Below are 12,726 nucleotides of genomic sequence, written 5' to 3'. Positions count from 1 at the left end.
CCATAGTGGCCAGGATGGTGTTTTCAGGAAGATCACCGATGGATTGTAGTTTCCTCAGGAAGTCAGTGGTGTCTCAAAGGTAGCTGGGAGTACTGGTAGTGTAGGGCCTGAGGAGGGAGTCTACATAGCCAGACAATCCTGCTGTCAGGGTGCCAATGCCTGAGATGATGGGGCGCCCAGGATTTCCAGGTTTATGGATCTTGGGTAGTAGATAGAATATCCCAGGTCGGGGTTCCAGGGGTGTGTCTGTGCGGATTTGATCTTGTGCTTTTTCAGGGAGTTTCTTGAGCAAATGCTGTAGTTTCTTTTGGTAACTCTCAGTGGGATCAGAGGGTAATGGCTTGTAGAAAGTGGTGTTGGGAGAGCTGCCGAGCAGCCTCTTGTTCATATTCCGACCTATTCATGATGACAACAGCACCTCCTTTGTCAGCCTTTTTGATTATGATTTCAGAGTTGTTTCTGAGGCTGTGGATGGCATTGTGTTCCGCACGGCTGAGGATATGGGGCAAGTGATGCTGCCCCAGTCGGAGAACACTTCAATCTCTCTGGTCACGCGATTACAGATATGAAAGTTGCTATATTACAACAAAAAAACTTCAAATCCAGACTCCAGCAAGTAACTGTTGAATTGGAATTCATTTGCAAATTTGATACAATTAACTTAGGCTTGAATAGAGACTGGGAGTGGCTAAGTCATTATGCAAGGTAACCTATTTCCCCTTGTTTTTTCCTACCCCCTCCCCCCTCCTCAGACGTTCTTGTTAAACCCTGGATTTGTGCTGGAAATGGCCCACCTTGATTATCATACACCATTGTAAGGAGAGTGATCACTTTAGATAAGCTATTACCAGCAGGAGAGTGGGGTGGGAGGAGGTATTTTTTCATGCTTTGTGTGTATATAAAAAGATCTTGTGTACTTTCCACAGTATGCATCCGATGAAGTGAGCTGTAGCTCACGAAAGCTTATGCTCAAATAAATTGGTTAGTCTCTAAGGTGCCACAAGTACTCCTTTTCTTTTTGCGAACACAGACTAAGACGGCTTTTACTCTGAATCCTAGCCACTATGGATGTAGAAGCCCTCTACACCAACATTCCACACAAAGATGGTCTACAAGCCGTCAGGAACAGTATCCCCGAGAATGTCACGGCAAACCTGGTGGCTGAACTTTGTGACTTTGTCCTCACCCATAACTATTTCACATTTGGGAACAATGTATACTTTCAAATCAGCGGCACTGCTATGGGTACCCGCATGGCCCCACAGTATGCCAATATTTTTATAGCTGACTTAGAACAATGTTTCCTCAGCTCTCATCACCTAATGCCCCTACTCTACTTGTTCTACATTGGTGACATCTTCATCATCTGGACCCATGGAAAAGAAGCCTTGAGGAATTCTCCATGATTTCAACAATTTCCATCCCACCTCAACCTCAGCCTGGACAGTCCACATAAGAGATCCACTTCCTGGACACTATGGTTCTAATAAGCGATGGTCACATAAACACCACCCTATACCAGAACCTACTGACCGCTAAGCTTACCTACATGCCTCCAGCTTTCATCCAGACCACACCACGCGATCCATTGTCTACAGCCAAGCTCTACAATACAACCGCATTTGCTCCAACCCCTCAGACAGAGACAAACACCTACAAGATCTCTATCAAGTGTTCTTACAACTACAATACCCACCTGCTGAAGTGAAGAAACAGATTGACAGAGCCAGAAGAGTACCCAGAAGTTACCTACTGCAGGACAGGCCCAGTAAAGAAAATAACAGAACGCCACTAGCCGTCACCTTCAGCCCCCAACTAAAACCTCTCCAACGCATCATCAGGGATCTACAACCTATCCTGAAGGACGACCCATCACTCTCACAGATCTTGGGAGACAGGCCAGTCCTTGCCTACAGCCAGCCCCCCAACCTGAAGCAAATACCAGCAACCACACAACAGAACCACTAACCCAGGAACCTATCCTTGCAACAAAGCCCGTTGCCAACTGTGTCCACATATCTATTCAGGGGACACCATCATAGGGCCTAATCACATCACCCACTCTATCAGGGGCCACCTGCACATCTACCAATGTGATATATGCCATCATGTGCCAGCAATGCCCCTCTGCCATGTACATTGGTCAAACCGGACAGTCGCTACGTAAAAGAATAAATGGACACAAATCAGACGTCAAGAATTATAACATTCAAAAACCAGTCGGAGAACACTTCAGTCTCTCTGGTCACTCGATTACAGACCAAAAAGTGGCAATATTACAACAAAAAAACTTCAAAAACAGACTCCAAGGAGAGACTGCTGAATTGGAATTAATTTGCAAACTGGATACAATTTAATTTAGGCTTGAATAGAGACCGGGAGTGGATGGGTCATTACACAAAGTAAAACTATTTCCCCATGTTCCCCCCCCGCCCCCCGCGCCTGTTCCTCACATGTTCTTGTCAACAGCTGGAAATAGCCCACCTTGATTATCACTACAAAAGGTTCTCCCCCTCCGCCCCCCGCTCTCCTGCTGGTAATAGCTCACCTTACCTGATCACTCTGGTTACAGTGTGTATGGTAACACCCATTGTTTCATGTTCTCTGTGTATATAAATCTCCCCACTGTATTTTCCACTGCATGCGCCGATGAAGTGAGGGCCCAGCATAGGGAGACGCCTCAGCCAGGAGGCTCTGCAGGCCAGACTTGTGGGGGGGATTGGTAACTCTGAAAGGAATGGGGCAACGCTGGGAAGAAGGGTCCTGCCACCTAGAGCCTGAGAGCGTGTGGCCACTACCAGAGCGAGTGTCCAGCCCACCGCATCCCTGCAGCACAGCCAGGGCAGGGGAAGGAGGCCTGGGACTTACAAGGAACAGACTGTGAACTGCCCTGACATTCCAGAGACATTGTTTGTGATGTTCCCTGCCACAGAGCGGGATGATGTGTTTCCTTTAACCTTTCCCATTTTTCCTTATTCTTTTTAAAATTTATTGTTGATTACATAACTTGCATTTGCTTTAACTTGTATGTAATGGTCAGTGGGTCAGAAAAGTGCCCAGTGCAGAGAGAGTACCCCAGAGTAGGGACACCCCAGCCCCTGTCCTAGGTGACCACAGCAGGGTTGGGGGTCAAGCCCCCCAGGAATCCTGGGCCCAGCCTTGTTGGGGTTACGAGGACTCTGCCTGGAAGGGGAGTCCTCAAGGGCAGGGAGGCCGCTGGGTAAAGGAAGTGGGAGCAAGGACTCCGATCCTTTCGCTAGCCCACTTCACCGGGGTAGTGCAGAAGCCAGGAAAGTTCCCCACAATAGCGGGACTGTTCCCCCGCTTACACATAGGCACTGACTCTGGGGCTGGAGCTACAGATGCTAACTTTCCAATGTGCAGGGGGGTGCTCACTGCTGAACCCCCTGCTCTGCCCCCACTCTACTCCTTCCCCCAAGTCCTCTACCCCTGAGCCTGCCATGCCCTCGCTCCTCCCCCTCCCCCACAGAGCCTCCTGCACATGCTAAACAGCTGATTGCGGCAGGCGCTGACTGGCGGGGCTGCCGGCGGGCAGGAGGCACTGGGGGTTTGAGGGCAAGAGCTGATGGGGGGGCTGCTGATGTATTACTGTGGCTCTTTGGCAATGTACATTGGTAAATCCTGGCTCCTTCTCAGGCTCAGGTTGGCCACCTCTGTTCTATTCTAACCAGGTTTAAATCGGCTTAGGCGAACTAGTTTTAAAATCAGCTAGAACAACTTGTCTGTACTTGAACCAGTCCTGGAACCTCCTTTCCCTTTAACAATACAGGAAAGTCAGGGAGAAAAGCAACAGCCTATTTAAAGATCTGAATGGGCAATTAGGGGGTTGCTAACTTTCTAATAGCACAAAACCAAACACTGCCCCAAGGTTCTGCCCCTTCTCTGAGGCCCTGCCCCCGCTTTCTCCATCAACCCTCCCTCCATCGCTCGCTCTTCCCTACCCCCCCCCCACTTTCACCAGGCTGGGGGAGGAGGTTGGGGTGCAGGCTCCGGATGGGGCCAGAAATGAGTTGTTCAGGGTGTGGGAGAGGGCTCTGGACTGGGGTGCAGGGGGTGAAGGCTCTGGCTAGTGGTGCAGGCTCTGGGGTGGAGCCAGGAATGAGGGGTTTGGGGTGCAGGAAGGGGCTCTGGGCTGGGGTAGGTGTGCATGAGGGGGTTTGGGGCCCCAGGAGCGCTTACCACAGCTCCCAGAAAGCGGCTGCTAGGTTCCTGCAGTCCCTAGGTGGAGGAAAGGCTAGGGGGCGCACCTTCCCACCCAGGGTTGAAAATCTGTACGTTAGAATGTTTCCCTTTCCCCAATATAGATAATGCCTTAGAACTGGTGTTATCCTACAGGTACTGGGAAGACTTGTAAAAGTTTTGCAGGGGAACTAGCTGTTAAGTGGTTTTAAGGAGCCAGGATCACTGATAGGATCATTGGCCACAGGGGCTCAAGAGCTGCCAAGAGACAAAGGGGACTGAACTGCATTAGTGCTGCCCCCCCCCCCCCATCCACAGCTGGAACAATCTAGTTAGGACTTGGATGAGCCAAAACGCAAGCAGTAAACAGTCTGGCTCTCCAATCAGCAGTGTGGCCAAGCCTTATGATTTCGGGTGTTTTGCTTAAGTCCCAGCTCCTGGATGCCTGTGATTGGGTCTCTACTTCTGCTTTAAACAGACAACTTCCATGGACCACTCAGCAGTGGAGAAAGGCTTGGGAAGGTTACGTGCCCTGCCACGGAAAGGCCCCAGTGGCTGGTTTTCGCACCCAGGGGATTTTCCCAAGCCAGGCTCGTGCTTTGTGAATGACTGGGGTGGGCCGGGGCGCGCGCGCGGGCGCAGGCGCAGCCGGGCCCACGTTCAGCGGAGTCACGATGGCTCAGCAGCGCCGCCAGCTACATTGCAGAGGAGCGAGCCCCTCCTTTGACCATATAAGGACCTGGCGTCACCAGCCTCCCATGTGATTGGCTGATAACGAGGGAGGCGGGGACGGATTTCCCACGCACCGGCATTGGGTCACGCGGGATGGCGCCTCCGTTTCCCCGAGGCACGCTGGGAGCTGTAGTTTCGGGGGTGGAGACCGTAGGCGGGTAACGCCCCAGCCGCGGTGCCCCCCGCCCGCGCCGGGTGGGCTGAACTCTGTCCGCCAATAAGAGCAGGGGGGTGGCGCGCGCGCGCAGGCAGCAGAAGCCGGCCGGTCTCGGAGCGAGTGGCAGCGGCTGCGTAGCTCCCTCAGCGCTGGTGTCGTGTAGGGGCTGAGCGGGGAGTCGCGAGCGCGTGAGTGCGGGTCGCGGGCCCGAGGGGGAGGAGCGGGAGGCCTGGGGCGAGGGGTCGGGGGGGGACGGGACCGCGTACTGCCCCGGAGCTGGAGCGGGCCTGTGGTGGCCGCGGGGCTGGCGGGCGGGTTCGGGAAGCTGGAAGGACACGGGGGCGGAGCGGAGGGAGCTGGCCGGGGGGGGGGGGGCTGGGATATGGGTAACGGGTGGGGGGTGATGTAATGAGGAGGGGGCCGGGCTACGCTAGGCCTGGGGTAACGTCGCCTCCGGGGGAGGGTGTCCCTGCCTGTCCGGGGGCGAAGGATAAATCTCCGAGTCTAGTAACAAAGGGGGCCTGTGGGGGTCGCCCCAGCAGGGCGCCTTGCCTTGGGGCTTGGGCGGGGTACCCGCTCCAGGGAGCTTGCCTGAGGGTCGAGGCACACCCCTCCCGCCCCCCGCGAAGCGTTCCCGGTGAGTCAGGTGCTGAGTACGTCTTGGGGGGCTGAGCCCTTCATGACCTGAAAATGCCCCGTGCCAAACAAGGGCTGCCTCGGGGTGCTGTCCTCAGCATGATTCCACTTCCTCCCCCCCCACACGGGTCTTCTCTCTGAAAGCCATTCCTGTGACCTCTGGTTGAGTTGAAGGTCATGGCGAAACAAATACGTTACCTTGCATTTGACTAAACATCCTACTGTCTCCTCCCTGTGGGAGAACATGAGAGCATTTAGTTTTGACTTCCCCTTCCGCATTTACCGAAATGTCAGGTGCTGTTCTGCATCTTTTTATCGGTGCTGTAGGTCCCATTTTATAGCTAAGGGTATTTTATAGTTAAGGGCATTCGAAATTGTTACTTCTCCACTAAGAAGATTGTCATAGCTTCTCAATACTGACAATCAGATTAGACCTGAATATGTTCATAAAGTATTGTCCTTTCTCTCCTTGCCCACGATATGTATGATAAAGTGGTGTAAACTTGGTTGTGAAAATATAAATAAGCCAGTCTTTTCAAATTCAGGTGTATAAGTCTATATTTAAACATGAATGGCATCAAAATTATGATTTGGCACATGCATATACGTAGCTTGCTTTTTGAGTAAATCAGTGCTTTACAAATGACTTAAATACCATGGGGCATTTATTCTCATGAGAGTCCATTTACACTGCACTGTCTGAGATGGAAAGCTTTGTGAGGCACACTCTCTTTATGCCTTGCAGTGCTGAGCACATTGTTAGGAAAACTCAAACAATAAAAATACAGCCTAATCAGCCCGAGTAGGAGGTCTGTAATAGTTACTGAACTGACCATCTAAAGTCAGCTCTTTTTTCCAGCATTCCTGAATTATAGGAAGAATTGTGCTAGTGCCAGAGTCTGAAGAAGGAAGTAATCTATGGTGACATAGATGCTTTTTTTCTTTTTTTTAAATCCTTCCCTATCAATGCTTGCTGGAAATATTGAAATTGGGTCACTGGCAAGCCTTGATATCAGGTTTTCTTCTTTTTTTTTTTTTTTGGTAGTCATCAGTCTGAACAGTGGTGTTCTGCTCTTAGCAGCTGTTCCTTTTTGCCACTCTATCTTGATAGATAGAACATCTTTCAACTTGAACTTTTTAATTGTAGGTGAAATAGTATTGCATGAGAAAAGTATTCATTGATGTGGGAATGATAATCCATTTATTTTTAAAAGGTTGACATGTCCCATAGGCAAACTATGGTGTGTCCATCAAACAAACTCCTGCGGGTCTGATATCAATACTAGACCCAGCATCTACTCTCTCTTTAAATATTAGGCTTCTGGCTCTTCAGTAAAAATCTGAATTGAGATAGTTTAATCTTAAAGTAGAGTATACTGGAGGTGCATTTTTCCCTGCTTGTCAAATGTGCTGGCTGACCTTCTATAGTGGCTTACTGTTTTTCCTCACAAAATATGTCAGGGACTCTTCCCCTTCCCCTCCTCCCACTTAAAATCCAGTGCCAGCATGGATGAGTAGCCCCACAGAAATGAATTGATATGGTGGAGGACAGAAATTTTGCAAGGAAATGCTTCTGATCTAAGCGCTCACTGGCTTAGAGTTTGTGAAAAACCAGAATTGGCTGTGCCTTTCATGAAGGAGCTGGGAACTCAATTCTTTGTGTGGAAAGTACGACAGGAAGCTGTTGCCTAATGGCTTTTTGATATGTCTGTTTGATATGGAATTACTACCAAAGCTTATTCTTGTATTGTAAAAGCCATGCCTACATTCTGAGGTTTTTATATTCATAAAATTGAATTTAGCTTGGTGGTATAGATAAACATTGTAGTAGTTAGTGTGGATTAAGCCATACACCATCTTATCAGTTCAAAGTTTTTTGACTTGTATCTTGTTTATAACTGAATATACAGTGGAAGTTACTGTCCTTTATAGACTTGTGGTACATTCAAGGTCTTACTTCTATAGAACTCTCAAATGTGAAAAAACTCTTAAATTCTAAAGCAGATTTTCTTTTTCTCCTCAGTCAACATGACATCTAGTCAGAAATCCGTTCTTCCTAGCTATGAGACTGATAACAGCCAAGCATCAAAACTGATCAGAAAATCTAAAGAGTCACCCTTCGTACCTGTTGGTAAGTTTCAATTTCACAGTGCAATGATGCTGTGGAGTAAGACAAGTAAATCTGGGAAAATACATGGTTGCATAAGTGTTCATGTAATGGGCGGTGATTATAATAAATGTAGTCACTCACTACAAACAGGAAATTACTGTGAAATATTGCTTCCTCATTCGGTATAGTACTGTGGTAATTTTGCCCTACCTCTTGTACCTATTATGGTGTTCTACCTGAATTAATACTCTTATCTGGTAGCTTTATCAAACACTGTAGACTTAAAATGTCTGTGTATTCCTTGTAATTCCCTCTGTCTTCCATTTAAAAGATAGTTGCTTACACACCCCTTATTTCAAATTTTGGGTAGTGGATCCTATACTTGGGGAAACATACCTTGCAGCAAGCCCAGAGGCCTGGCAGTAGACGGCTGTCACAGTTCAGAGTAACTGCACCTGTATTCCCTCTCTGTGGCCCAGCAAGGGCACCCATTCTAGGCTTCCGACTCCCATGGCCGTCACCTCTCTTGGATGGTGATATGAGTGTCTCCCTTCTGACCTGGATACTTCCAGGCTGAACAGTTCCCAGCCTTCACTGTTCCCAGCAAGACAGACTGCCTAAGCAGACGTGTTTGCTTTCTCTTCAGAGACTAAAAACAGTGTTAACTGCCCTTTGTTTAGGTACCATACAGCTCTTTCTATGCAAGCTTATTTATTCTTAGGATAAAAGAATTAGAGAAAACATATTAAAAACAACAAAAGGACCTACACACATGCTCACCAGAGATCACCCCAGCTCCAACATGGACTCTGGCAGGTGGTTAGTCCTTCAAACCCCACAATGGGATCTCTTCTATGGTCACAAGTTCACATCAGCCTCAGCTCAGAACTGTCACCCTCATGACTCTAAATCACTGCTTTATCCAGTCTGGACCTTTACCTATACGGTCTCTTCAATCAGCCAGGCAGTGGGTTTTTTCGCTCAAAGGAAGCTTCGAAAGGGGTGGGTCACTTCCATCCCCCTAGTCCTAAGTATTTCCTAGGAAATCCACTTCACACATTGTCCCCAAAAGTCCTTTGAAGTTCCTAATATTTCCCAGAGATTGCATTAATTATGTTCCTAGGGAAGCTACATAACCAATTGGATTTTTAATGCAATGGACTCTTAAAATACTTAATTCCATAAGGCTTTTCCAGGATGTCATATGTCACAGGGACTACATCTGGTCACTTCAGACTCTCCCAAATTAATAAGTGACTAGACACTTTAAAAAAGTGTGAACTTGCCTCTTGCTAAACTAACAGTTGTAGGTGCTGAAGTCTTCTGGTTGAAGAAATGGACATCAGACCAGTTCATTTATGAATGTTAAATAGGACTGGGCCCAGTACAGATCTCTGGGGGACACCACTATTTACCTCTCTCCATTCTGAAAACTGACCATTTATTCCTACCCTTTGTTTCCTATCTTTTAACCAGTTACCAATCCATGAGAGAACCTTCCCTTTTATCCCATGGCTGCTTATTTTGCTTAAGAGCCTTTGGTGAGGGATCTTGTCAAAGATTTCTGAAAATCTAAATAGAATCATAGAATATCAGGGTTGGAAGGGACCTTAGGAGGTCATCTAGTCCAACCCCCTGCGCAAAGCAGGACCAATCTGCAATTTTTGCTCCAGATTCCTAAATGGCCCCCTCAGGGATTGAACTCAGAACCCTGAGTTTAGCAGGCCAATGCTCAAACCACTGAGCTATCCCTCCCCCACACTACATCTCCTTTGTCCACATGCTTGTTGACTCCCTCAAAGAATTCTTGTAGATTGGTGAGGCAATTAAATGTGTCCTCTGTTGAGCTAATGCTCCAATGCACAGGAGAAATAACATGACATGTCCAATGCCAGTATTCAAGTGAATCCAGGGTCAAACTTGACATATACAAAAAATAACAATCTTCATTTGTGGGTGTCTAGACCAAGAAATCTAGTACTGCTATTAGTGCATGGATGCAGTTTGAACTTTGTTCAGAGTTGCATTTGAGAACTCCTGTTTGTTTTTGAACTACAGCTCTAAGGGCATTCCTCTGAAAAGAAGAGGCAGTTAATTTGCTCTTACGGCAGTTTCTGACCAGTATCAAAGCAGCCCTGACATCCATCAAGGCTGGCTATCCCCAGCTGTCTACCTGGAAGGAATGTTGTGCAATGATATGCCATGTCTTAGTTTTTTTTAACTCAGTTCTCCAGTAATGGAGTACCAAAACTCTGTTGGGGGTTCAATCTGGGCTGGCTTCTGGGTCAGCCTAGACGTTACTTGGGTGGGAAAGGAATTGCCTATAAATGAATCCTACTGAACATAAGCTAACACTGTAGTTACTGTTACGTGTTAATGATGGGGCTAAAACACTTGTGTGTGTGTGTGTGGGGGGGTCTATAAGTAGCTTTTGCTTTAAAAGTAAAAGTCAACAACTTAAAATTTAACAAGTCTTATGAGTGAGGAATGTAAAATCATGTAATTACTAAACACTTGTTTACCCTGCCTTATAGGGATGGCAGGCTTGGTTGCAGTTGTAAGCTATGGACTGTACAAACTGAAGCACAGAGGCAATACAAAAATGTCTATTCATCTGATTCACATGCGTGTGGCAGCCCAGGGCTTTGTTGTTGGAGCAATGACTTGTGGTATGTATAAAACAGGCAGCTGTTGTCCAGCCCTAATTACCTCTTAATGATGGCAGACTTACTTTAAAAGTGTTCTTTACACTAAAGGATAAATACCTTGGAGTAGCTTGTAAACCATTAACTATTTCTAACTGCACTAGAAACTTGCAAACATAGTAAGTTCTTTTAGTGAGGCTGAGCTAGTAAACTGGTTTCTTTGCTCAGTATCATAAAATTAGTGTGCCTGGTATCTAGGTAACCATGTTTGAACACATCTCTCCAGTTTCTCCCTTGACTTTCTACACACACGCATGAAATTGTGTTAACATTTGGGGCACTTAGCTTGATTTTTTCCAAAGGTGCTAAGTCAGTGAGGAAAACAAAGAATACAGTTGCCCCATGCATGTTGTGGATATTTTAAGGTGTTTCTGAACTCTTCTGCTTTCTCCAAAGTTATTTGACAATTATTAATTTTAACTTTCTTAAACTCATTTCTCCATGGGAAAGATCAGCAGTTGTTAGCTTGCATCTAAATTGAAGGTATAGCTAGACCATAAATCATACTAGCTTTGATACCAACAGTATGTAGAGAAATGTGTGTGTGTTTGTCCTTCATTTTAACAAATGAATTGTGGCTATTACTGAAATTCTAGATGGGAAGTGAGATTATAAAGAATACAGACACCCATATTTTCTTCTCTTGCTAGTAGTATTCCTGGCTGCAGACAGTTCTTGAAATAGTCTTCTCCTTCAATAAAGGATGTATATTTAACTGTTTTGCCTGTGTTTGTATTTCAGGTGTGCTCTACTCAATGTATCGGGAATACCTGGCAAAACCCAAGGAGTTGAAAAAAGATGACTGAAATCTGTGTGCTTGGTGGTGGTCTATGTATCTTGGTTATAGACCTCACATTGAGGTGTCATTTTCTTTTTAATAATGAAAAAAAAAGAGGGGTGGGGAATAAAAATAAAATAAAAAATTCAAGGATGTGGTTCTACAATACTGTACATGTCTCGTGCCTGGTATTGAACCTTTAGGTTACAAGTCTGAATCGAGCACAAGTTGGTGGTGACAGTCTGCTGGCTCTCTTGGACTGAGACTGCCATACCCACTAGCAACTTGTCTGTTGTGCAGCATAATGCCTCTCTTCCCTTTCCCACCCAGTCTCCCCACACACAACTGGTAATTGTAAATAGGCCTGGAGCCCAAACAACCTTCTTATATTGGAGAGGTGGTCCCTCCAGCTCATGGCTGAAGCACCTAGGCAAGTCTGTGTAGAGAAGGTTGTACTCATGCCTGTTATCTCTGTCCTGTAGATAAAAGGACTTCAGTCTCCAAGGCTGTAATCTAGCACTTTCACTAGCACTAAACTCACTCAAAGTAGTTCTTAAATTTGTATTTAAAAACATTTTGTTCTGACCTATTTTTAGTTTTATTTGAAGTACGAGCTGAGCATTCACTAGTGGATAAAACTATTTAAACATATTTATTACACAATACTAATAATCAAGGCCCAGAAGCCCTATTTTTAATAGATTATGGATTGCAGCTTCTCAGATTATTGAATTTGGTAACTGCTCATTTATTTTTGCAGTATTAAGTGTATGATGTAACATTTTTAAATGACATTTTGAAAACTAAATCTGTACTTGAAGTGATGCATTTTAAGTATGTAATTAGAATGCCTGACTTAATTTGTGTGATATTGCTGTTTCAATGGAAGCTCTAAACTTCTTAGACCTTTGCCTTTATTATCCTTGGTGTGAGATCATATGGAGCGCTCTTCCATTAGTGATTTATGGTAACTTCATTAAAATCTAGCCTCATCGCCAAATATATTGATCAAGTGATGCACGAATCTGTAAACTTCCACTTTCTTGAACTTGCTGGCATTCCATGGAGATAGCATGGTGTCTAATACAGTATTTGTAATAAATACAGTAAGCAACTCCAAACTGTCTAATTTTTACTGTGCATGTAACATGGGGAGAGCTGAGGGGCATTGCTGGGTTCGCACACAAGCAGTATGAGGGAATCCCCCTGATGCTGTGAAACTCAAATCCACCTTTAGGCTTTCTGGCCGTCCCGTCCCGTCTCCTCTATGGGAATGGTCGCTGTGGGAACTGTCTCCTACTCCAGGATGGGAGATGGCCTGTGAGCAGGCTGATGGGGTGGACTCATGGTTCAGCCTGGCCCCTGGGGGGAGGGTTGAGGGGATATAGATCACAGGAGCTCAACTACT

The 12,726-nt window shown here is 46.3% G+C and overlaps 1 protein-coding gene across 1 annotated transcript; it reads left to right on the top strand.

Annotated features, from left to right (window-relative positions):
• The first annotated feature begins 5,112 nt into the window (after positions 1 to 5,112).
• Positions 5,113 to 12,414, top strand: HIGD1A (HIG1 hypoxia inducible domain family member 1A). The gene is made up of 4 exons (XM_074943444.1): positions 5,113 to 5,277; positions 7,749 to 7,856; positions 10,370 to 10,504; positions 11,282 to 12,414. Exons 2-4 carry the CDS (start codon positions 7,754 to 7,756, stop codon positions 11,344 to 11,346), a joined length of 303 nt encoding a protein of 100 aa, XP_074799545.1. The 5' UTR covers positions 5,113 to 5,277; positions 7,749 to 7,753; the 3' UTR covers positions 11,347 to 12,414.
• Positions 12,415 to 12,726: the final 312 nt, after the last annotated feature.

The sequence above is a fragment of the Natator depressus genome, chromosome 2, assembly GCF_965152275.1.
Source record: "Natator depressus isolate rNatDep1 chromosome 2, rNatDep2.hap1, whole genome shotgun sequence".
In the NCBI taxonomy this organism is placed as follows: domain Eukaryota; kingdom Metazoa; phylum Chordata; order Testudines; family Cheloniidae; genus Natator; species Natator depressus.
The sequence above is the reverse complement of the archived record's forward strand: the minus strand, read 5'-3'. Positions and strand labels throughout refer to the sequence as shown.